Below are 26,457 nucleotides of genomic sequence, written 5' to 3' on the forward strand. Positions count from 1 at the left end.
AGCAGGTACACGCGAGCTCTGCTCCATACACAACCGCTGATTCGGCGGCGGAGGCCGTGCCACATGCTGCCTCTCAGTGCAAACAAGCAACCGCGCGCGCGCGCGCTCGTTCTAGAGAAATCACGCTCGCGTGTATTATGCCCACAGTGCGAGAGCAAGCGCCGTGTACAGCTTGTGCCGTCGGACAGCATCAGCAAATGCTATCGCCCGACACCACTCGTGCTTGCGTGCGAGTGGTGGGGGTTCCCAGCTTCGTTCGAATCCGTGTCAGCCGCCATTTGCTGGCTGCTCTGGTGATGCTGCTTGCGCCGTGAGAACGATGGGGGTTGCCATCGCGCGTCACGTGGGCGATTCCGTAGCGGCGAACCTTTGATGCCGCGGACCTTGCGCGCGCGATACAGTATCGCGCCGACTACGCTACGGTAATTGCGTTGCCGACTCCTTGAGGACCCTGACGGCGGCGCGCGCGAGTGTGAGACAGGCTGCGGGCTGTCCAGCAGCGCGGTTCAGCGCTCCCATTCTGGCGCGCCAAATTGAACATAGCATAGATAGCGTTTAATCGCACTCATTCGCGCCAGCTTAGAAAGCATCGAAGTGACTGCTGCCAGCCGCTATGTGTACTTGGATAATTTGCATTCTGCATGGCTAACAGGTTAGGCCAGGCGCCAGTCATATTTTTTATTCATTTAGCAGTAAGCGGCACATTATCACGAATAAAATCGGTTTTGTGGTTCTGGATCCTCTGATGTGAAATTTGCAAAAAAACCAAGGCCTCGGATACAACAATTAACGCATTTAACGAAATGCTCTGATATTAGGAAATATTATGACATTACCAAGGGCCTCTGAATATTGTTTGCTGTGTTCTATTGATTGAACTACTGCGGAGTACGTACGTCCTAACTTCATAAATGCATTGGTCACGAATCCCTGTCACATAAATTGTAATAATGACCTGCTGTTTTGTAGCGAGAGCTAAATTCGGCTGCCAGCCGAGCATTTCGCTGTATAACCGCTGTGGAATGCGTGGAATGCGCCGCGGAGAGGAGGAGCAGGAGCGAGGGGGCGCGCGCCCACACCACCGTTGGAGCCGAGCTTGACGTCACGCGGAGTCCACGAGCTAGCTATGCGCATAACTGAGCATGCGCAACTGCGTGAATAAACTGAGACGAGACACGGCGGCCGCAGCACAGTCATTTCGCGTGGAGGAGAGCCGGGCTGCTGCTCAGCCGCGGTATCGACAGGAGAGGCTCAATTTTGTCAGATCCAGTAGCTGTCGCCTGGTAATTGTCCATTCAACAGAGAAATAATGAATACCGAAATGCCAAGCGAGCAGCAGAGACGCCTGAACAGAGAGAACAGCGTCTCGTTAAGCGCAGACGCCATGGAGGATGCAGAGCATAACAGGCGGCGCATAGCAGCTCAGATGGATACTTCGGAAGATCAAGGGGAACTGACGTCAGCGACAGAAGAGGATGTAAAAGCCTCATGTTACAATACAATACTGATCATCGGACCGACTTTCTTTCTATACATGAAATTAAAAAAAATAACGTGTGACGACAAATGCATCTTCATTGCTAATCAATATAAGCTCAACGATAGACTCGGCAACATGCCGAAACCAGAGGAAAGCAGCTCTCGCTACGTATATCCTGGCGTAGCCGAGCTATGCCACTGCCATTTATTTATTTATTTATTTATTTATTTATTTATTTATTTATTTATTTATTTATTTATTTTTCTGGCTGAATACCAAAGTCAAAGCACTGACCAATGGGTACAATCGAGCTGAGCTGTAGAATAACTTTAGGCTTTTCCCGCCATTCACGTGATTCTCGCGCATCTCTAAAGTTACAAGGGCAACCATAAGCCGTGCGGCTGAGGTGTCTTCTGTGATTGTGTCTCTTGATGAGCTCTGAGCATAACATGTTAATGGTAATGGCTGCCATTGATCGGCTCCCCTTGCGGATTCTCTTTCGCGTATATGTCCTCTGCTACGGGCTTAAATAATCGCTGATCTTTAATTTGTGCCTCTATTAACTCCAACCAAGTATGTTTATTAGCATAAAGTTGTAATATACCGCATTATATGAAAGGGCACCCTACATAAATCCGAGAGTCAACCAATGTCTGCTGCCAACTACTATCTGGCAGAGCTAGGCCCGTGATTTTGAAGCAAAAGCTTCCCTGGGCCAGCTGCAGCGCGTTTCGCGACGCCGCAGTACCTTCAGCCGCGCGCCTAGCCTGCTCGCCGTCAGCTTCTTGTTCGCTCGTGTGGTGCACGCTGCTGTTTCGCTTCTTCTTATACATCACACACGTGCTTCTTCTTCACGCACCTGGAAAACTTTATTCGTACCGGTACATATCGCCGTTTTCCGCGCAGCGCCACGCGTGACGTCATGATATAGCTATGCGCCTCACTGCGCATGCGCGCTGCTGTTCGGTTGCTGCGCCGCAGCGGGGATATAGGCCGTGGAGCAGCCGCCCGCTTGCAAAGGCGTATATTCATGCTGAAAATTGCGGCAAGTCAGTAGTGCTATGCCTTGGATGAGACAACAACGCTTAGTGCGAGCGCTTGCTACGCTCGCTTACAAGCCAAATCTACTGATCCTGCCGACATCGCTCGCCGTGAAGAGCGGCACGAATAAAAAATGAAATGAGAGAGCCGAAGAGCGAGAAGAGAGGCTTACAAAGCGACGAAGCAAGGCGGTAGAGTAGAAGGTGCGACAAGAACAACAACAGAGTAACGATTCGGTCTCATCCACAACTACTACTGCTTTCGCATTGTATACATATACTGGCCTAGTTGCATTTTTTTTCTTTTTCGCTCACAACGCCGGCAACGCCGACGTCATAGTTTCTGGTGAACAGAGCGCGGTATACCTTATACCGCGTTAGAAATGAAGGAACGATGGCGCAGATCACGGAAACCGTTGATAACGGCATGACGTTAAAGGTCGGTCCCTTTCTCCAGAGAGTCCGGCGTCGCCGTTGGCGTTTTGAGAGGAATATCAGGGGCGTGCATAGAGCTGTATGCTAATAAGTATGTGCGTAATAATACAGGCACAAATGAAAAGATTAGTAACTAAACAAATAGGAAAGTGCGCCTACGCGAACGATGATCTGAGAGGAGAGCCGCGGAAGGAAACCGTCAACGCTGTCGTGTCGTAATACCCTTAAGGGCGGAGCTTAAGTGTCCCAGTTTATTTTGTCCATAAGCATGCGATTTGTAGCTGGCAAGAATGGAAGGAAATGGCAACGTCTGAGGTCTTCGTTCGAGAGGGGGTCAGTATCTCAGTTAGTATTCGGGTCCGTTAGTGGGTGTCACAACCCCGAGACCCAACGGCTGCCCGTGCCAAGAACGACGCTCCAGATGGGCGGAAGATGTCGTGTGCACACCTTAGTCCTACACTCGCGAGTGCGAAGTCGACTCATCATACCTTTATTTGTTTTAAATCACTGTACAAATCATAGCCCCTCGACTTCATTATCGCAAACTTTTCAGTATTCACAGTACGGGGATGAGGTGGGGGGAAATGCGCAGAGCCACTACACGAGTGCTTGACATTACCGTGTTATTTCTTTCTTTATTTATTTCTATTATTATTATTATTATTATTATTATTATTATTATTATTATTATTATTATTATTATTATTATTATTATTATTATTATTATTATTATTATTATTATTATTATTATTATTATTATTATTATTATTATTATTATCAAAGCACTTATGTCAAGTATTGCACTATAGCATTATCGTGGCACTATGCAGCTTCACGTGCAAGTGTGCGCATGCGTCATTTACCTTGTACGCCTCGTACGGAACACTTCGTTGTATGTCATCATTGCACCCTGTCTTCACTTCCTCTATATTTCTTCCGTTCCCCTCCCGTCCTTCTTTAGTGTGCAGCAAGTGAGGCGAAGCGAACGAGAGACATTTTGTTTCACCGACGTCTCCATTCTTCCTTGAGTTCGAGCTTTCTCTTTTTTCTTTTGTGAATTGCTTATCTAAAAAGCACATAAGCAATGCATCAACGTGAGCAGAACCTGTCTGATACTAAAATCCGAAGAGAAATAAAATCCCTAAAGGTTGTTTTTAGTCCAGCAATACGGTCCAATTAAAGTCGCGTGATAAGTGACGACACATCAGGGCGCTACTTAAAAAAGCGAGGCAATTCGCACTGTGCATGGCAAACATTTTTTATTCAGGACAGCAACACAGAAATCGGTCGACGCGTGAGCCAAGCGGCGAAAATAAATATTTATTTTGATTAGTCAATGACCCCGCTCAGTGCTAAATGTTTTAACATGTGTCTCAAGAAATTTGGCTACCCAGCTGGGCGCCCGCCCTTTAATGAATGAAGTACGCCGGCCTTGATATTCATGCAGGTAAGCTGAGCATTCACAAGAAACAAAGTTGCCCGCTTGTGCACGCACAATCTCTGCCCGTCTCACAGTCGCAAAGCCACTCGCTAGAAAAGGAGAAATAAGACCGCCAGCACCCACCTAAGGTCTCACTTCAACAATAAAGTATTTGCTTCTGAGGACGTATACATAGCAGACCCAAGGTTCTGTAGGAACTATCACTTAGAAAATAAGATTAGGATTAATTTGATTCCATGACACATTGCCCTGCCTGATCACTGCTGATCGAATCAACGAACGTTCTTTGAGGAAAAAATAAAAAGTTTAACAACATTTCCTGTAAGCTTCCGCAGAACACCTTTTCTACATGTGCTGAGAGGAAATCTCTTCACGAGCCCCGCAAGCCCGTTCTTCTTTGGTTTTGATCACTCTCTGGATTCACCATGCCAGACAGCGGTCCGAGTGCTAGTTTTTGCTTAGAATTTTTCCCCATATGAGTGAACACGATGAAAAGAGCTAGCGTGCCAGAGTCGCAGTGGTGCGTCAGCAGACGCAAGTCATCTGCAGGATTCCTCCGCAAGTGGCCTGGAACCTTTTCAGCTTGGCGCAATGCTCCCAGCACTTCTCCGGGTACAGGGGGCACCCGTAACCCTTAAGTGTAGGCCCTGAAAAAACGGAAAGAGCAGAACATGCTGACACATTAGTATATTAGTTTAGAAAATAGCAAAATGGATGTTTTCGGAACGTGCCGTAAAGATGTTCGAGATTGTCAGAATGATGTAAGTATGGGACCCGAAGTTCTGGAACTTATCAAATATCAATGCGGTGTTGGATAAGTTGCCCGAGTGTTGAAGCTTATCAACCGCGGTGTCTCAGTGGCTAGAGCGCTCGATTACTGAACCATGGGGCCCGGCTTCAATCCATGGTTGGCGCACTGTTGGCGCGCCGAAAGGCTCTCGCGTTCTATACGCTGCCGGGGTAGCACGTTAACACAATCTTCCACTACGCCACCTCTCGTAGCCCGAATGTCGTCCCGGATCAATAACCCAACAGTTCACTTAAAAGTTTAAGGCGAAAGTTTTTAATGGCTCACTGTTGTCGTCAGAGTGTCACGCTTTATCGGAGCTCTGATAGGCTGATGGCTCATCTTTGTCGTCAGCAAAAATGTCACGCTTTTGCTGCGCTCTGATAGGCTGAGGTAGGGATGACGGCATAGAGGTCTAGACCAATCACAGGGCACTGTCGTTTGGCAAGCGCTGCCAACTCGGGCCTCTCCTTTCACATGGGAGGATGATATCAGAATCAGCCTGCCAAGACCCTTGCATTCACGTTATCTCTAGACGACGCAGACACGCTCATATGGCTTGGTTAAAGCGGGGCTTTATATGTTGGCTGGTAGCTTACGCTATCTATGTCATACCGATTCAGGCGTCCATGTGGAGCCTAACATTTGGCGTTTCCTCGAACGCCGCACCACACAGACTATAGAAGCAGATGCAGTAAAACCAGGAATCAGCGAAGTTTCAGACAAAGGCTTTCGCCTTATCGCACTTTAGTGATCCAAAGTGGCAAACATTTTTTTTTTTTCTTTCGCGACTATGCAGCTGCTTCTGTGCATGTATTCTTCAAGAAATCGTTAGAAGCGCTTCTCGTAAAAGGTTACCTTTTTCTGCCTCAGGCTTTCCTCTTCGATTCTACACTCTAGAGGCATGTAGAGGGTGCTCCCTCAACTAAACCAGCTCTCTCTCTCTCTCTCTCTCTCTCTCTCTCTCTCTCTCTCTCTCTCTCTCTCTCTCAAGACGTAGTATTCTTGCACGAAAAAATGGGGTTGCAGTGGCCTGGCATCGAAATCGCTAGTGCCCTGCCTGTTGGTAGCATAGCGTCATGACCGCTAAGGCAACATGAACAGTTGCTTAACACTTAACTGGACGACGCAGAAGCCACTGAAAAAAGAAAATGTATAATTTTATCTTGGAATTAAGGGGGAACATCTTGCACACGGCAACTTGACCAGTCCTCAACCAGTCTTGTGGCAGAGGCAACAAAGCAAAATATATGCTATCATAAAAGGCATAATGTTATGCTAGAAGAAAGGAAGAAACAACAAACATCTAATTTGCATGCCCTGAAGCAAACAAAAAAGTTCATAGGAAAATGAAACATCGTTACACACTTCTGAAATACAAAATCGATTGTACAAAGATTATATTTAGAAGGACCTGAAATACTTTAATAAAACTATTCTTAGAGCTGAAACTAACATCAACGTTGCCAAGGATTAAGCTCTTTAATTAGGCTATTAGGTTTCCGAACCCCCGCTGTCTTCTGAGAAGCAGTGACATCGAAGTACATATCGTCATTTTTTCTTTACGTCCTCATCAGCTCCTCGTGAGCATCTCTTGTCCTCGATCACGGCGTTTTTCAGAAATCCCTCCAAAGTGTGTTCACCCACTCAGAAAGGTTCCACACACAGAGCATGGGCTGCGGACTTCCCGTCATTCCGCCATGGCAGCTTGCGTTCTTTCGCCATCGCAGCCGTCTCCTCTTACTTGCAGCAACAGCAGCAGCAGTTGGTATGTGGAACGACATCCAAGAGCGCCCGGCATGTGGGCCGAGGGCCAGAGGAGGAGGCAGCTCAAACACGAACGCGGAGTCGCCCCACGCGTGCCAGCTCGCCAGCAGGGTTAAGATGGGCACGCGTTCATTGTGCACAGTTCGATGCAGCACGCTGCCAACTTCGCCTATAGCACTTTGTGCTCGTCCAGGACAGCATGGTCATCAACCATTTATCATCTCACTGTCGTGCCAGGCTTTTAATCATGTCATACAGTCGTGCCTGCCTCGCGCCGAGCAAACCTGGCACAGCTGTACAGCCTTCAGGCTTCCCTAGCCAGGGGTGGGACAGTACTGAGCATCGCGTCTCACGTAGACATCTTACCTTCTCTTAGTGTTGTTATTTATATATCTCACCGCTCTGCCTCCGCCTAAAATGATGGAGGTATTTGGACTGCCTTCCCTTTGGCGTGAATCTTGACAGCAAATGGTCCCCTCGAAGCATTTCGTCTCTTTAACAAGCAAATATGGATTCCGTCTAGGCTTTCGAGGTCTTTACTCCTCTGACTTGACGTATACCTACAGAAGAAAAAGACTCTTCGGGGCGCGAGAAAATTGGTCTGTACGAATAGGCGCCATACCACTCGAATTCCGGATGATTTAACAGCATTTTCTTTATTCAGGAATAAATAACGACTAATTAAATAACCATAACATTTCTGCTCTGCAGTATCACGAGCACCCAATAGGTCACGGACTCCGTGTGAAAATTGTTTTCAAAAATAATTATTCATCGAGAAACTTCCGCTGCATATTTGTCGCTGCCATCAATCAATCAAAGCTTCCGCTTGTAAAATGCAGGAAATTTACAGGCAACTACTACTTCACTGGTGCACACCGTGCAGTGCCATATTTAGAGCTACGCAAGAATGACATACATACGGAGCCAACTGTGATTATGTCGCAACTTAGTTTTTAATTATCGCTGGCCTCTTCTATTTTACTAAGCAGTTTTTTTTTTCTCCTTGTTATAAGTAAACTACAAGGTGCCCCGTCTTTCGTTAGCTCCCGTTTGTAGCTGGGGCTTTCGTTTATTTTGCGACGATCACAAAAACGCAAGCAGGACAACGACTCCACATCCGCGTCTCGCATTCCGACACAGCTTTAAATAAAACACGATCATCAAAATGTTATCAATCGCGCACGTCATTCACTGCACGAGGGATACCAAAACATACCACCCTCGCATAACATTCACTTGCTCCAAGAACTTGGGAGTCCTGCTCGCGCGCCTGACATTGCACAGCAAGTGCTGCGCCGAATTAAAGCATGAAACACAGTGGCTCCAGTCAGAAGCAAGTCAGCGCACGCGCCGAGCGCGTGAGTGAGCGCCTCTCAAGGGCGATGCCGAGCAAACACCCTCGGCGACACCGCGCGGACGGCCCACGGTCAACGCAACACCATCCTCGTTTCAACATTTCTCTGTCGGTGAGCGGCACATAACAACGGGGTCGCTGGCGCTGCGAAAACAATCCTTCCGAGAGCACTCGCTTCTCTGTTTGCCGCCGCTCGAACAACTGCTGAACCATGTCTCCTTGACACAACCAGGCTTCGTCACTTGTCCCTGCAACTTCGCTGCCAGAAATCTACTTCATTTTAGTTTTACTCCCAGAGAGCACCGCGATAAGAGAAAACAATAAATCCAACAAATAGAAGTGCAAAAATAAAAATAATAAGTTCATCTTTGATGCTGTGCAAAACGAATACGGTTATCCGAATTGGATTAGGTAAAGTAAGCGTGCACTGAACCACATGCGGCAAAGCCGTCCGTACAAGTACGAAGGCAGGCCAGCCGCGCACATCATCGCGCGAAAGTGACGGTTACGGTCTACTGAGCCTAAGCGTGCATACAAGGAACCTGCTTAATTTTCCGTTCTTCTTGCGCGCCACAATCGGTAAATCTGGCTTGGTGCACGCTCGGGTGGCCAACCTTCGCATCTTCGCAGGTTTCACGTCCCACTGGGCTCACTCACTGTGAACAGCAGCAAAAGAGAAAGCTGGGGGCGGAAGGGGATGAAGCAATTCTCTTTCACGTGAGTCTTGCAGGCGACGATGCAAGTGAATGTGCACCACCGTAAACGGATCGTGGTGGCCGCCTTGCACATCTTGGCAGCAAAGAACGTGATTATTATTATTACGATGGCACGCTAAGCAATGATTTAGTGCGGCCTAGTTGCTTTGGCAATAACATTCGCTCGAACTCTCAGCGAAATGATCGCGATAAGGAAACCCGCTGAAACTTTCCTATACGAGGGCACGAAAACGCGGCTTTAACCAGGGGGTTTGGTTTATAGGGTTTCACGCAAAATGTCGAGTGGTTTGCAGGAAAGGATAATGTAATTTTTTTTTTATAGGAAAGGAAATGCATAGTGTCTGTCACAATGGTAGGTGGACATCTGAACCGCGCCGCAAGGGAAAGGAGAATTGTGGTATTGAAGGAAGAGAGAGAGAAAGAGGTGCCGTAATGGTGGGCTCCGGATAATTTAGAACGGAGGTGGTATACGGATGATGATGGGTCGATGAGTTATGTGCGACTCCGGTGCACGGCACATTCGGGTGTCAAGTTCTCTCTCCCATCTGACAACAGTAAGAGGCCGCTATCGTCGAAACGATGTCAGCGCAACGGTGGTCGGTGGAAAACATATCATGCGAAGCCTAACAAATTGACGCTTTTATATAAACGTTAAGTCAGAGTAGTTAATATAAAGGCTGTTAAGTTAATTTGAAGCAAGCTGCAAATTACAGAAGGGAACAAGTGAAAATCGAAAAGTTGTGTTCAGGTAAGTCTTATCTGTGCATGCATTAATTAATTCTCCTGCACCAAACCCGCCAGTCATCCTCGTTTTGTACCTACTGCAGTAGAAACACTGATTTTATCCTAAATAAATACATATAATGGATTATTAAAATGCGATGTGGAAGCTCGAAACGAACTGCCACTCAATGCTATGCTCGGCACTTATGCATGCCGCAATATAGTGCGTTTTAGTGTGTGTGTGTGTGTGTGTGTGTGTGTGTGTGTGTGTGTGTGTGTGCGTGTGCGTGTGCGTGTGCGTGTGCGTGTGCGTGTGCGTGTGCGTGTGCGTGTGCGTGTGTGTGTGTGTGTGTGTGTGTGTGTGTGTGTGTGTGTGTGTGTGTGTGTGTGTGTGTGTGTGTGTGTGTGTGTGTGTTTGAGACATATTTTTCGCCTTTCCTGCAAACCAATTATAATTATACATGTAGCACTGCAACGAACGCCGATAAGAGGCAAATGATAGGAGAGGAAAGGTAGGTTTTCGCCATTCTCCTCTTAAGAGACATCTAAGAGACCCTCTAATTTTTAGTCCGGGACCGCAAAGCCAGTTACACCGCGCGCCCCGGAGACAGCCAAGCTTCCTGTCTCTAGCTCACATTCAGACTTCATTATCTCTCGCTCCTTTCTTCCCTGTAGTTGTCTCGATCACTAATTCTCGTTACCAGGCCGCATGGCATGCATCACGCAAACTGAAGCACTTTGCAGCTGTGCCGCTTATGCCCCCGGACTGCGTTGTTCACAGGCCCTTCGAACACACTCGCCGACTGATAGGTACTACGACAATTTGGCAGCTTATGTGTCCCCTATTTAGTCGTTCCTAGCACAGGATATCCTACTGAAGAAGCTTGCTACAGGTGGCGAACACCAGTGCCTACAGTGGGCACACAGCTGGGGTTTCGTGAATTCCTTCGGCATGCTAAATAAATTGCCCGACGTCTAGCGCGAGACACAGTCATAAGCATCGCACTGTCTAGTGTCCGGCATCAACGGAGCTTCAACTACGTAGACAACGGTAAGAACAAAGCCGATTGCTTTCCTGTAGCATTGCATACGGCGGACGTGACGTATACCATATAGCGCGAAACGAGTTTTGTGATGGGATCGCGTAAATATGGAGAGCCTTTCTGCGTTCGAAACATCCACCCCTTACGTCATCCACGAGTTTCGCGCGCGCATTCGCTTCTCGGTGGTACGTACAACTCACAGTGAACACATTATGTCCACTAGTTTGGCTGTGCTGCAAATGTTCTCAGTGATAACACATATGATATATCAAGATCCCATGCCGCAGTAAACTGTACTACACAGAAAACTGAAGCACTTCGAATATCTGCCTCGAGGAAGCAAGGATGTCCTTTTCCACGTCGCCTAGGTGCCGCAGGCGCCAAGGAAGTACACACAGCTCTAACGTGCGCACTCGTTCGCTTCGACTGAAAGCTGCGTACGGTTCGATGTACACGCCTTTCTTTATAGCTATGTACACGCATCCCCTAAGAGAGCTGTGCGTCCGTCTGTTTTGTACATTACAAAGTGCCTTTGTCAGTACATTCGCATTCGCGAGTCTGTTTTATGAGCAAGGCACTTACTCGGCCATCTTTCTTCGCAAGGACCGACTGCGTAGTGTGGCACTTTCGGGGGTCACTTTGTTGCGGCGCCAAGCATTCTTGTCCGACACCCTCTTGTACATTCACGGAGGGGCTCGTGTAACGATGCTTCCTTCTTGGAGTGTTTGCGTCCGTCAGCCGCGGACAGCGCGCGTCATTCCAAGCGCTTGCTTTCTAACTGTCCAGGAGGTCAATTGCAGCGGCGAGGCCTCCTCTTTCAAGTCGGCTTATCGGAGGCCAAGTCGCTCTCGGCTCTCAAGCAGACGCCCCTTGCTATCGACCTTGACTCCTCGCAGTGGTCGGGCCGCGCAACTGCCAAGCTACACAACAACCGTTCATTCAGGCAGCCCTGATCAGAAATCCTTTAAATAGAAGCGACTGTTTATATATAAACCATTCAAAAAGAAAAGATAATAGTTTGTTTATTCTATACCAACAGTGGGACTATTACCGCAAAGGCAGAGAAAGAAACGCAGCAGCTCACAGGGGAAACTTAAGTAGAAAGGGAAGGCCTGTCGGAGGAATTACAAAGAGAAAATCAATATGAAATATATAATCATCTATAATCATGCCTTCACTGAGCTCTTTTTATCGGGCCCATTCTCCTTTGGTGGCTTAACTCACTGCGATACAGTGATCACCGATCTCAGGGCCTGAGCTTCGTCCGTTGGCAAATCGAGAGAGAAGCTGATTTGCCGCCGTACGCTTTATTTCTCTGCGAGGGCGTTATTAAGGCCAAGCCTTTCTAGATTCATGGAACGAAGTCCCGTGCGAGAGAATTGTGCGCAAGGTGTATGCGGGATCTGAGCATCCGATCTGAGCGCTGATGTGTCACTTGTCAATCATCCTGATGACGTCACCAGAGTAAATATCCTGTCTCCACCGAGATTCGAACCTTCATCCCTCGGATCCCCAGCCGAGCGCTTTATTAACCAACTGCGCCACGCCCGCGATCATAAAACGCACATTATAATTCTCCTTTTCTACCATGAGGATAATAGCAGCGATGATAATGACGCTGAAATTAGCGATAATGACAATGAAGACATTATCAATGAGAATTACACTGCATTTAGCTGATAATAATAATGATCGCAAACGTGATGCACCGTGTGCAGCGGCAAAGCTCCGGATTTCACATTTCTGCAGTGTATAATTCCACAGTGCTCTCAGAATTATTTTTGCCCATCCGGTACTGAGCTGAGCTCACTTATAATTAGCTATACGGTAACGTTACTTTGAGTGCGAGACTCCCGGATTAACCCGCCCTCCTATCCATGCTTCATTTGAAAGGGTTGTGTTAGGGTTGTGTTAAAGAGACGGACAGAGATGTTAAGCGCAAAGTCTCTGTCCGTCTCTTTAACACATCCATCTCCGCCTAAGCAACGAATCCTTTCAAATTATGTTTTTCCAACGAGCCCAGTCCCAAACACATCTTATCCTAACTTTACCTACACTTCACCAAGGCCCCTCGCTGCCTACTTACGTGTGGTAATGAACCTTCAGGAATTTCCACCGCAAGCGAGGCAGCCTTCAGTTATTGTACATCCCAAATTCGGACAGACCCCCGGATATTGCCTCCATACTCTTTTACCCCCCTCCCCCTTCATGGATGTTGCCGCTCTCTACACCGCTCTTAAGCACTAACCGTATGAAGCGACAATTCGCGGCGACATGTCATATGGTGGTAGACTGAGGAACGCCAATTGACCCTCATCGCGTCGCTCAGGTTCTGGATTTTTAGAAAATTTCGCCCGTCGTCCAGAAGCAGCTCGCCAGGCAGCCAATCGCAGAAGGGTTTGGGGGTACCCAACTTCCGTCCTGGCTTTCTTGCGGGTGAAGTTTGTTTTCCTTGTCCGGTTTGTGCAAACCTGCAGACGCTCGCTCAATCTGACCGTGCATATATAAGCGCATCGAGATGGTTCAGTGAAAGCTTGGTAGTATATTAAACGACAAGAAAGGCTAGCGTGGCAAGATATTGTTAATTACCGGAACGAGCGGAAGAAAGTCACATCTTGCAAGTCTGCTTATTGCAGACTGTATATGTCTGGCCCCACTGCGCTATGCGGCTAAACGCGATGCGTTTACTATAATATTTCCATGAATGCTTTTGTTATACTTCCTGCTGCTTAGTGTTCGAAACGGGATACTAGTGTAAATACGATGCCCTTGGCCTAACGGTGAGGCGGCGGTAACAGGGGAACACTGAAAACTCGCCGCGCTCTGTTCCCGAGTGCCGTCGCTTCGTCCGGGGTGTACCAGCGGCAACGGCAGGCAATGGCGTCGGTATCGCATCGCCAAAGAATGTCGGCTCGGGCGGTTGCCTCTTTATTCAACGGAACCTACTGGCCGAGGTGTAGACAGCAGCATGCTCGAACTCCTTCCTCATAGGGCCGTTGAAAGTCTCCTTTTTTCTCAATCTTTACATGTATAGCTCAAAGATAGAGGACACGAGCTCACTCCATCGTTTCCAGGGCGATCAAGCTGGTGCACGCACTTTGGGGAGGTTTCAACGACCACCAATTTGCTCGGGGCTGACCGCACCGCCAGACTCAAGGGTACCAATTAATCTGTGAGTTATCTAACATAAGTAGAGTTATCTACCATCCCACTCATATTCCACTCACCAAACACCAAACGAACTCCTTCCCCAACTTCGCGATGTATGCTCGCAATACCTTGAGGTATACAACCCTTTCTACAAGGCCAATCTCGTAGTCTCGGCTTGCCCTCAGCCCCCCTCTCCTCCAGGTTTGCAGCCTTCGAATCCAAACCAGTGGGAAACCGCATTACTTCAACAGGTGCGACTAGAACAAACAGACCTCAGCCTTGGTAGGAACCTTAGAAGTCGCCTAGCGCCACGGGTTCCGGCCAGTTGAATGGGCTATACGCCGCCACCACCTAGAGCTTGACAAGGCCGGCACAATCCAGCAGCCTACATCAAACCACCGCATGGGACATATACGTCTAGCAAATGAAGCTGCGAGGCGGACGTGAGTCAAAACATGAGGTTTCACATGGCAACTATACTCACACCCGTGCACGCAGATCATTTGCTGATCGGTCACTTCATACGCCATCCGGTAGTCGGGACGTAGGCTGCTTGAAAAAAAAAAAAAAGAGAAAAAAGAAAAAAAAAAGGGGGGGGGGGGGGGGGGGGGGCTCTGGTTGAACTTAACAAAATGCTATCGGGATGTTTTCACTTACTGAAAGCATGCGTTTTTTTCCAAAACCAACATTCACTAGAAGTCCTCAAAGGTAAATCAGAGTGTTGTAGTAAAAATTTGGTCACATCGCACTAATGTAACGGCTATCGTGGCACTATGATATACCATGCTGTTACCCATTTCGTCGGCTGAGTTTAAGTCCATTCTCCCTGATTATACATTTTTCGAGAAATTCAGTGAGGGTCTTACCATCGTCTCCGTAGCCTCCGTCCTCCAAAGAGTCCAAGTTTGAATTCGACTTGAAATCCGAGTTCAGGAAATCGCTCGAGAATAAGCAACCGGCGTTGATGTGCTTGACTGTATAGAGAGAAAAACAGAAAATCGCAGGGCAGTCAAAAGAAACTTTAAGCTGGAGCAGGCGTTCGGTGCAGGGCTGCGCGCCGCACACAGGAGTCGTTACGCGCAGGAAACAACATGAAAGGAAAAACGACAGTTCGCGAACATGAAGGATTTCTGCTGCAATATCTGCATTAGAGCTGAAAATGATATGGTTATGTTAAGCCAAAAGAAAAATTACAAAAAGTAAAGGCTGTGCAGCCGTTGCTGTTAAGAAGCTTGGCTACTAAACCGGACTATCCGAGTTCAAACTCGAGCGCGGCAGCCGCATTTCGACGGAGGCGGAGCACAAAGGTATCCGTGTGCTGTGTGATGTCCGTGCACATCAGAGATCACCAAATAATCGAAAATATTCCACAGCCCTCCACTAGGGGTCCCGCTTTATTTTTCACTCCCACCTCCTACCCTTAGAGGGCGGTACAGGCGTTCACCCACAAGTGCGAGAAATACTGCGAATTTGCTTTCCTGTAGACATAATTATTTTAAGGCGTAAGCCTTCCTTGGCTCATGGGTGACGTATACGGAAGTGTCCGCAGGAAATGTCGACACGAATTGACAGTCGAAATTTTTTTTCTTCGCCAGGAAACTAATCACGATCGCCAGCAGAGGCCGCAAACCACTGCGCCGCGCTCGTGAGATACAGATCGAGACTCATCTTGTATACGTGAGGACGACAATATATAGCGATGATAATGGCGACGCAGTTCCAGTTCAGTCGTTCAGTCGTGTCCGAATCTTCGTGACCCTATGGACCATGTCACGCCACGCTTTCCGGTCACTCACTATCTTCCTAACATCACATAACTTCATCTGCAGTGCCTCGAGGATGCCATCTAACCATCGCGTTCGCTGCCTACCCCTTCTCCGGCGACCCTCAACCTTTCCCAACATCAAATCTTTCTCCAGCGACTCCTCTCTTCTCATCAGATGACCAAAGTAGCTGAGCTTTAACTTTAAAATTTGACCCTCCAATGAGCAGTCAGGGTTTATGGTCGACAATATCGACTGATTCGATCTTCTGGCAGTCCAAGGAACTCTCAAGAGTCTTCGCCAGCACCACAATTCAAACGCGTCAATTCTTCGGCGGTCAGCCTTTTTCACAGTCCAACTCTCGCATCCATACATCACAACTGTAAAGACCATAGCACAAGTTATACGGATCTTGGTTGGCAGACTAATGTCTCTGCTCTTTACTAGGCGGTGTTGTGACGCTGGGGCTATGGCGACCCGGCCTTCACTTGGTAGCGTGCAGAGACTCCGGGTTGAAGAAGGACTGAATCTTCGAAGTTGGTAAAATATGTACAAGCAGGTTTACTGGCACTTTGAGAAAACGTATTTACAAGAATATTTACATGAAGAAGAAGGGTACATCAGCAAAATGACAAGCGTTAAGAGTTCATAGCGAGAAGCGACTGGATGAGCCGTTTACCCAGGGCCCAGAGCGACATTTCGTGCTCTGCAGCGTCCTTAAAAACCCCCTATGTCCAGCCCCTCTCTGAAGATGCTGACCAACCAAATCCAGGGCACGCCCCTCAGGTATCGGCATCCAATCGAACACATCACTGCACTGATGGTCTGAAGCACTGACTGGTCCGGCATTCATTCGTTGGGCGTGATCACTTGTTGGCGGGAAAAGCTTGGGAACGGCGAGGAGAGGAGGTACATTTCTATTCTTCAGCAAAGAAACCACAGGCTGGTTCTGGGGGTTTTACTTCTCAGAAACCCGAGTGCACGTGGCGCCGCATAGGGCTCCCAACATGGTCCCTTTTCGACAATTGCAAATCTTTCCTGCATTCCCGGGAAATCACTTAATGGCCGTATGAGTCATGCTCTTCTCTTGTCCTGCACGTCAGCGGACATGTCACTCTGTCGTCTCCTTTGGATAGGAGGCATTCATCACTGGAGGATAGCACTTCTCGACTGGAAGGGTGAACAAAAGAAAGCACTTCCTGCTATTTCCCGCAGGGGGACGTTTCTTTGTGTTTTTCCAGACGTTCTCTTGACAGGGCCAATTTGGCATTTGCAGGTTGTCCACAAAGCAAAACATGCTTACAAAACAGGATTCCTGGAAACAGGCTCACTTAGAGCCAATGGACCATCACCACATATTCACAAAACTTTTCCATGCCCACAGGCGAACAATAGAGCGCGCAAACGCGGATGCTTGGTCGTAACAGCCTCCTCCCCCGCCAGAAGAGACTCGGAGGGCAGCAGCCGCAGCTGCTGCATGAAGAGACGACTTAATGGCCTGCACGTGAACGCTTGAAGCTCGCTGTTGCTTGTCGCGTTGTCTTGATTGTTGTAGGCCAAATTGCTTGAGCTATCTGAAACTCAACCACATGTCGAAGCAAGCACTCGGCTCCCGTCTGAAGAGACCAGGTCAAAAGAAAACTGCCATTGTTGTTCGAGAAAAGCCCACTCTCAAGACGTTCAGGACCCACGTATGCCTCGAAAACCAAACGTGCTGCTTTACATAGTCATCTATATTCAAGCGCACGAAAAAAAAAAAAAACCTGATTATCAATTTGGATACATGGTGAGGAACATCTCGGACCGCTTAGAAAGAGCGGCTAAGCGCGTCCGCATTCCCATTTAACTTCCCCTTTTTGTATCTTATTTCAAAATTGTACTGCTGTAAAATCAAGCTCCACCTAAGAAGGCGACTGTTCTTCGATGTCGCAGTTTGCAGCCAAGCCAGGGGACAATGGTCCGTCTCTACGGTGAATTTGGCCCCTCCAAGATAGCACTGCAATTTTTGAATGGCCCATACAATGCAAGCGCATTCCTTCTCTGACGCGCAATAAGCCCTCTCTCTAGAACTCAGTTTTCTGCTCAAGTAGAGCACGGGGTGCTCATTACCGTCGTCATCTCTCTGGCAGAGAACAGCACCTAACCCTCGATCACAGGCATCACACTGGACCGTGAATTCTCGGCCATAGTCTGGAGCTCGCAATACCGGACGGCTAATCAGCACAGCCTTCAGGTTTACGAAGGAGGCTTCCTTTTGTTCGTCCCAGACTACATTTGTCGGTTCTGTCTTGCGGAGAGCGTCGGTCAGAGGGCTAGCCAAAGCTGAATAGTTAGGGATGTAGTGATTGTAGTACCCAGTCAGACCCAGGAATGCTCGAATTTCCGTCTTCGTGCTCGGCCGCGGGTAGTCTGCTACCGCAGAAATCTTAATCTCGCTGGGTTTCCTGAAACCTTGACCTACATTGTGACCCAAGTAGTCCACGGTCGCCCTTGCCAGGCAACATTTCTCGGCCTTTACGGTTAGTCCAGCTTGACGCAAAAGGCTCAGTACAGCTCTTAGATGTACCATATGGTCCGCCCATGAGTCGGAAAAAACCGCAATGTCGTCTAAATAAGGCACCGCGAATGTTTCACACCCCTTTAAAACCCTATCCATGAGTCGGGAAAAACAAAATGGAGCATTTTTGAGCCCGAAACTCATCATTGTTGGCTGGTAGCTGCCCGTCGGAGTGACGAAAGCCGCGTATCTGCTGGCGCGTTCAGTGAGCGGTACTTGCCAGTATCCTCGAGTAAGGTCCAGCGTAGTCACATATGCCGCTCTACTGACCTGTTCTACTCTCTCCTCAATATTCGGAATAGGATACACTTGATCCCTGGTGAGAGAATTTAGCTTTCGGTAGTCTACCACAGGCCTAGGGTCTTTACCTGGAGCTTCTACTAAGATCATAGGCGAAGCATAATCGCTTTCCGAGGGTTTTATTACTCCCAATTCCAGCATGCGAGTTACTTCCCTATCCAGAATTTCTCTTTGCCTTGGAGAAAATCGGTAGCACCTTGATCGCACTGGCACGTCTGAAGTCAGCTCAATATCGTGCTCAGTCAAATCAGTTCTGCCTGGCCTGTCCACGAAGCAGGCCTCAAACTCTGTTATTATCTCGCCCAGATCGGACAGCTGGGATTTCTTTAGTTCTCCTCTCTGCTCCGTCTTTTTGAGAAGCTCCTGAGCGTTGCTTCCTTTTCCGCTGAGGCAAATCAAGTTGTCCCCCATCTCCTCGGGAAGGTTTAACGTTAGATTTACCACGGCTTCCCTCTGCACATAAGGCTTCATAAGATTGCAATGATAAATGCGCACTTCTTTACGCCTACCGGGAATTTTCACTGCGTAGTTAGTGTTAGAAAGCTTTGCAACGACTTCAGCCGGTCCTTCCCACTGTACTTCGAGCTTATTCTGCCTTGAACTTCTCAGCAACATCACCTGGTCCCCGATACAAAACGTCCTTTGACGGGCTGACTTATCATAGTACACCTTGGAACGAGCCTGGGCTGACTTCATGCTGGCCTCAACGAGTTCCTTAGTGTTATGTAAGCGATTCAAGAGGTTCAGAATGAATTCTACTACTGTTGGGTCTTCTCCGCGCCCCTCCCAGGCTTCGCGCACCATTCGCAAAGGTGAGCGCAGTGACCTTCCGTACACCAACTCGGCTGGGCTAAATCCAGTGGATTCGTGCGGCACTGACCGCAAAGCGAAAAGCGCTGCAGGCAGGCAGGTATCCCATTCGCGCTTGTTTTCATAGCACAGTCCCCTCAGGACTCGTTTGAGAACAGAGTGCCATCTTTCTACGCTGTTGCTCTGCGGATGATGGATCGAGCTATGCACTACCTTAATGCCGCATCGCTCGAGAAATGAGGTGGTGAGGACACTCGTGAAAACGCTACCCTGATCACTTTGGACCTCGGAAGGGAATCCAACTCGTGCAAACACTGACAGCAGCGAATCCACTACACTCTCGGACGTCACCTCGCGCAGCGGAACAGCCTCTGGAAACTTTGTGGCTGGGCATAACATAGTGAGGATATAACGGTACCCTGACTCGGTCACAGGAAGTGGCCCAACTATATCTATTACTAACCGGTGAAACGGCTCGGTAATGATTGGTACTAACACCATCGGAGCTTTCCACTTATCTTGCGCCTTTCCAACCCGCTGGCACGTGTCGCATGACCGTACAAAATTTTCCGTGTCCTTAAAACATCCAGGCCAATAGTATTCTTGCAACAGCCTCTGCTTTGTTTTCTTTATTCCAAGGTGACATGACCACGAGCTGCCATGGGAAAGTCGCAGTAAGTCTCCGCGGTACTTTTGGGGAACGACTAATTGGTCCCGCTCTACTCCGCGCTTATCCTTGAATAAGCGATACAGCACTCCCTTTCTCATCTCGAAAGAAATATTGTTTGCTGTCTTAGTGGCGCGGTGGCGCTCCCTTATCTCCTGTATATTGGGATCATTGGCTTGCTCTATAGCTAAGTCCTCTCGGGTTCCACTTAAAAGTCTCGTGAGATTACTAGACACTGGCGGCAAGAGGTTACTCTCAAGAACGTCCTCATTCCGCGTCTCATCAAGCTCACTTTCAAGTTGACTTATCTGAGATGCCTCGCTCTCAAAGTTTTCTGACCTGCTATCTTCCGCATTTACCATTGTTTTAACTGCCGTTTCCTCCGCTGTGGATTTTTCTGGAATGAGCAGTGTAGCTAGTTCTCGCGCCTTTGAACGTGTTAAGGCTTGCACAACTCTGTCTCCGAAAAGGATGCCCCTCTTTCGCAGCAGCATGTCCGATTTGTTGGAGAACAAATACGGATAGCACTTAGGAAGCTTTCCTGAAACGGCAGCCTCGGTTGTTAATTCGCCGAAAGGGCCCTCGATGACCACGTTCGCGATCGGCAAGCACACACTCTGTTCCTCAACTACCTGTCGGATCCATGCACACTGTCCTGTATAGTCGGAAGGCGATACATACGCCGGATGGACAACATCCATCGTTGCGGCCGAATCGCGCAGTACCTTGCAAGGCTTCCCGTTGACTACTAGGTCATGCAGGTAGGGTTCTAAAAGCTGCATATTTTCATCGCAGTCCCTGACATACGAGAAAGCAATCTTTTCTTTCCGGCAGTTGACGGCAATGTGACCCTGCTCATTACACCTAAAGCATGTGAGCGGCTTCCTAGCCTCAAGCTTATTCTTTGTGTTCTGCACGTTGGTCACTTCCCCACTTTTCTCACTGCCGTCCTTTCTAGGGAATTTGCCTGAAGAAACCTTCATTTCTTCGTTTCCAACTCTAGCAAAGTGCCTTTCCTGACGGTTTTTCACACTGAACTTGGGATTGCGGGGCCTATCCACTGCTGGGTTGCTGAATTGTCGGCGCGAAGCATACTCCTCAATAAGTTCGGCAGCTTCAGTTGCCGACTTAATTTCGCCTCGGTCCTGTAACCAATTTCTTTCTTTTTCTGGGAGGCAGTTATAAAACTGCTCCAAAAGAATTTGCTCGACTACAGCGTCCCTATCACTGTAGGAATCTGTGCTCTTTAGCCACTCGCCCAAATTAACTCTTAAATTGTACAGGAATTCAGGGTAACTCTCGTCCCTGGACTTAGTAGCTTTCCGAAAACGTTGTCTGAACGCCTCGGCGCTAAGCCTATACTTTCTCAGAAGGCAAGCTTTGACCTTCTCGTAGTTGTCCGCGTCCTCCTTGCTTAGCCGCGCGACAACCTCCGCTGCCTCGCAGGGCAGAACCGTCAATAATCTCTGAGACCAAGTGTCTCGCTGGAAGGACAGTTTTTCGCAGGTTCGCTCAAAGTTAGCCAGATACAGACCGATATCCCCTGATATCACATATGGCTGCATGTACTTTGACATCTTGAAATCTGCCTCCTTGTTGAGAAGAGGTACCGCTAGCTGGGGACAATTGCCCGACCTCTTGCTCAACTCTAGTTCTAATTTCCGGAGCTCAATTTCTTGGTCCAGCTTTTTTGCTTCTCTTTCACGCTTCTTTTCCTCTTTTTCCCACTCACGTTCGCGCTCCCTTTCCTCTTTTTCCCTCTCAAGTTCACGCTCACGCCTCTTTTCCTCTTTTTCCCGCTCTTTCTGCTCTTTTTCCCGCTCCTTTTCCTCTTTTTCCCGCTCTTTCTGCTGTCTGAGCTGTTCCTTTTTTTGACCGATGAGGTTCCATGCTTCACTGAGCTCCTCATCATCGGCTCCCAAATCTGTGATTGCCTTTATAATCAAAGGTTTTCGTGCCAAACCACTTGTATCAATTCCCAATTCCTCACACAATTGCAACAGTTCCGGTTTCTGCAGCTTTTGTAGGTCCATGATCGCTCCGAGTGTCGGCTACTTCCAAAACAACAGTGCAAACTACCAAACCTAAAGGCGTTTCCACACTCTCTTTACCAGTTCTAAAATCTAACCCTGTTCTAGAACCTGGTCCACATCAGAAGAAAAGCCAAGCACTCACCCACACATGCGATCGATGTTCCGAGCTGCCCTCTTGTTGGCCGATTGTTGCTCCTGCTTGTTGCTTGAGATGCCACCTCCGATCACAAGGTGTTGTGGCTTGTAGCTTCAGATCCACCTCCAATCACCAGATGTTGTGGCTTGTAGATTCAGATCCCAACGCTGGGCACCAGTCGTTGTGCTTGTAGATTCAGATCCCACCGCTGATCACCAGTTGTTGTGACGCTGGGGCTATGGCGACCCGGCCTTCACTTGGTAGCGTGCAGAGACTCCGGGTTGAAGAAGGACTGAATCTTCGAAGTTGGTAAAATATGTACAAGCAGGTTTACTGGCACTTTGAGAAAACGTATTTACAAGAATATTTACATGAAGAAGAAGGGTACATCAGCAAAATGACAAGCGTTAAGAGTTCATAGCGAGAAGCGACTGGATGAGCCGTTTACCCAGGGCCCAGAGCGACATTTCGTGCTCTGCAGCGTCCTTAAAAACCCCCTATGTCCAGCCCCTCTCTGAAGATGCTGACCAACCAAATCCAGGGCACGCCCCTCAGGTATCGGCATCCAATCGAACACATCACTGCACTGATGGTCTGAAGCACTGACTGGTCCGGCATTCATTCGTTGGGCGTGATCACTTGTTGGCGGGAAAAGCTTGGGAACGGCGAGGAGAGGAGGTACATTTCTATTCTTCAGCAAAGAAACCACAGGCTGGTTCTGGGGGTTTTACTTCTCAGAAACCCGAGTGCACGTGGCGCCGCATAGGGCTCCCAACATGGTCCCTTTTCGACAATTGCAAATCTTTCCTGCATTCCCGGGAAATCACTTAATGGCCGTATGAGTCATGCTCTTCTCTTGTCCTGCACGTCAGCGGACATGTCACTCTGTCGTCTCCTTTGGATAGGAGGCATTCATCACTGGAGGATAGCACTTCTCGACTGGAAGGGTGAACAAAAGAAAGCACTTCCTGCTATTTCCCGCAGGGGGACGTTTCTTTGTGTTTTTCCAGACGTTCTCTTGACAGGGCCAATTTGGCATTTGCAGGTTGTCCACAAAGCAAAACATGCTTACAAAACAGGATTCCTGGAAACAGGCTCACTTAGAGCCAATGGACCATCACCACATATTCACAAAACTTTTCCATGCCCACAGGCGAACAATAGAGCGCGCAAACGCGGATGCTTGGTCGTAACAGCGGTCAAGGCTAACCATTGCTCTCTTTCCCGGAAGCAGGCGTCTCAATTTCATGGCTACAGTCTCCTTCCGAGGTAATCTTGGAGCCCAATGGCGACGCAGTTAGTGCCAAGTATAAAGCGATGATAATGATGGTGCATTTAGTTCATAATGATGATAGCGCTAATGATAATGACGGTAGCGATGACAATGACGATGCAGTTAGTGAAAAAGGTCCTGTAAAGTGAGAGTACAGTCTTCAACAATTCATGGAGTTGGCATGAAGGCCTATTCAAGGGAGGGGGTAGTAAGGTCAGGGAGCTCACATTGCGGTGTCAGTGCCTGCCTCACGTGCAAACTTCCAGAGGGATAGCAGCGTGGGTTGGGCCCGGGCGTCGCTAGCTGGTCCTGCCAGTTCCTCCTTAAGCGCAGCGCTGTAATTTTTTATGTGGTGCACTCATGCCTGCGGACTAAACGTTGGTTGAATGCTACGTAAGGAAGACGAAGAACATTCGGCGCCGCCAATAAATCCTCTCTTCAACTGATAATGTCTTTCCTTTCCAGTTGCAGCTGATGACGCGAACGAAATATGCACTAAGTACTAAAATATTAGGAGGAATAAAACTACAACTTAACTGTGGACGCGATAGCTCCTTTAAACACGCCTTTTCATTCTGCGATTTTTATTCTTCGTGTTTAAATTATTTTTCTGCATCATCAGTACACATCTCAGTCATACGTTAGTAATAATAATAATAATAATAATAATAATAATAATAATAATAATAATAATAATAATAATAATAATAATAATAATAATAATAATAATAATAATAATAATAATAATAATAATAATAATAATAATAATAATAGATCATTTTGCGCTAATGTTACATGGTACGGGAGACCGGCAGTAAATAGCTAGGTAGATAGGTGGGTTTATTGAAAGAAAAAGCAGAGAGGTTGGCAGGAAAGATTGAAATCTGGCCTGCTACCCTAGACTGGGGAAGGGAGAAGAAAGAAGATCATGATGGGTGACGATGCGGGAGACGGCATATGAAAATATATACAGGCACGGCAACTTGCTTTACAAGCGCGAGTCAAGCCCGGTGGAGCACAGAAAACGGCAAAGTGCCCGCACTGCCTGGACACCCTCTCCCGTGTCCTGCCAAACGCCCAACAGCAATTCCTCCGTCTGAGGCATCTTGTCCAAACGCTTCAAGGAAACGGCTAGCAGTTTTCGTTCACGTGCATACACTGAGCACACCAATAATATATATGGTCCAGTCTCAGGGATGCCATAAGTTGAACATTTCGGGGAGTCCGCCTGTCCAATTAAATGCAAGTACCTGCGCGTGAAAGCCACGTTTAAACGAAGTTAATTGCATGATGGCGCGGAATTTCGCGCGGAACATAAAATGTCAGTGTTCGGTAGACTTCTTAGAAGGATGTGTTGTACGTCTGGCTGGGCCTAGTAAGCTGCCGTATCATTCTTCATACATGCAGTTCGTAAGAAGACGCGTGGTATCCGCTGTGCCTTTTTCAAGACCGGCTGTAAAAGATGATACACAGGACTGCTTTCGCACTTCAAATTAAAGATCCCCATGAGGTCGAAATTACTCCGTAGGCCTCTATTGCGGCTCTTCTTCAATTCTTTCCACTTTCCCTCCCACCTTCCTCCCTTACTTTACTCCCTTATAGTGTCCCTTATAGTGTCCTTTTACTCCCTTATAGTGTCAACATCCAGTTAATCCCTTCTAAAGGTGCCGCCCTGCCTTTTCATGCATCAAAGCGTACTTACGTGAACAGACGAGCGCTAATGCCAAACAGCAAATTCGCACAGCTGATGTCATCGTGTCCACACCGCGCCGTCACGTACGTCGATGAATCGCTACAGTGCTGCGAGTCACCCTTGGGAGCACTGTAACGAAGGTGAAAGCAGTCGTAAAAGTATGCCACAAGAATCCTTTCGAAGGGAATTGCGCGATTAACACTCCCAATGGGTCATCAAACACGTGGAACCATATACTGCAGTGCCAATTGATAATAAGCACCCTTCTTTCCCTCTAATGTTCTAGGAGGGGTGTATGTATGTATGTATGTATGTATGTATGTATGTATGTATGTATGTATGTATGTATGTATGTATGTATGTATGTATGTATGTATGTATGTATGTACGTATGTATGTATGTATGTATGTATGTATGTATGTATGTATGTATGTATGTATGTATGTATGTATGTATGTATGTATGTATGTATGTATGTATGTATGTATGTATGTATGTATGTATGTATGTATGTATGTATGTATGTATGTATGTATGTATGTATGTATGTATGTATGTATGTATGTATGTATAACTTTATCAGGGAGCCGGGAAACGACGGGTTAAAGCGTCGTGACGCTGGCCAAGCGTCTACCCGGGGTTAAGCCCTACTCTGCACTACCTAATTTGGCCCGTTTGGGGTGGGTTGTGAGGCTTGTGCTTTTCGAGGGGTGTTATATTCTCAAGCGGGCTTTCTGTTTAAACTTGAACCGGCTCGGTATAAGCTTGACCCGGCTCAGTGTGAACTTAACGCACGGGTGGTAATGTCGACGCAGAAAATAACCACATGACTGCACGATTTGTTCGGATCTCGTTCGCGTGTTCACGGCTGTTTTGATTTCGAGCGTATTTCTCGCTTCAAATTGAACCAGGCTAAACGCTTGTAATAAGAAGGAGGGTAAGCAGTGCTCACAGATCACCAGCGTTAAAAGCCACGATAACTCGACACACACGGAGTACATACACTGAACTCTATCCCGTTGGGAGATTTGTTGTGCTCCCCGCAGCGTCTCCTTCAAGCCACGTGCGTCAGATCCCGGCCGCTTAGGACTGTGATAACACGGTGCAGACGGAGTAATATACGCCGAAGACCACACTGGCGCGACAGCCTCCCTCTTACTCGTCGCACCGCCCACCTCCTCCCAACGACGCACACACACTTGTGTCATGTGCGTGAGGTCTCAATTGCGTACACACTCCCGGTAACCCCCCTCCCCCCCCCCCCCCCCTCCCCCGGAACGCATTG

The 26,457-nt window shown here is 48.0% G+C and overlaps 2 protein-coding genes across 2 annotated transcripts in view; both read right to left on the bottom strand.

The window, feature by feature from the left end:
• The window catches only part of Grp170 (hypoxia up-regulated Grp170 co-chaperone protein), a 534,702-nt gene that overhangs the window by 229,473 nt on the left and 278,772 nt on the right, over positions 1-26,457 (bottom strand). The gene's annotated exons all lie outside the window — the stretch shown is intronic.
• Positions 4,798-25,301, bottom strand: LOC146185397 (uncharacterized). Its single transcript, XM_084605522.1, has 3 exons — positions 25,181-25,301; positions 14,806-14,913; positions 4,798-5,043 (listed from the first exon to the last, which is right to left on the bottom strand). The coding sequence occupies exons 1-3, from the start codon at positions 25,230-25,232 to the stop codon at positions 4,922-4,924; spliced, it is 282 nt and encodes a 93-aa protein (XP_084461648.1). The 5' UTR covers positions 25,233-25,301; the 3' UTR covers positions 4,798-4,921.

Source organism: Amblyomma maculatum, chromosome 6 (genome assembly GCF_055883805.1).
Source record: "Amblyomma maculatum isolate TAMU_Amacu chromosome 6, ASM5588380v1, whole genome shotgun sequence".
NCBI lineage: Eukaryota > Metazoa > Arthropoda > Arachnida > Ixodida > Ixodidae > Amblyomma > Amblyomma maculatum.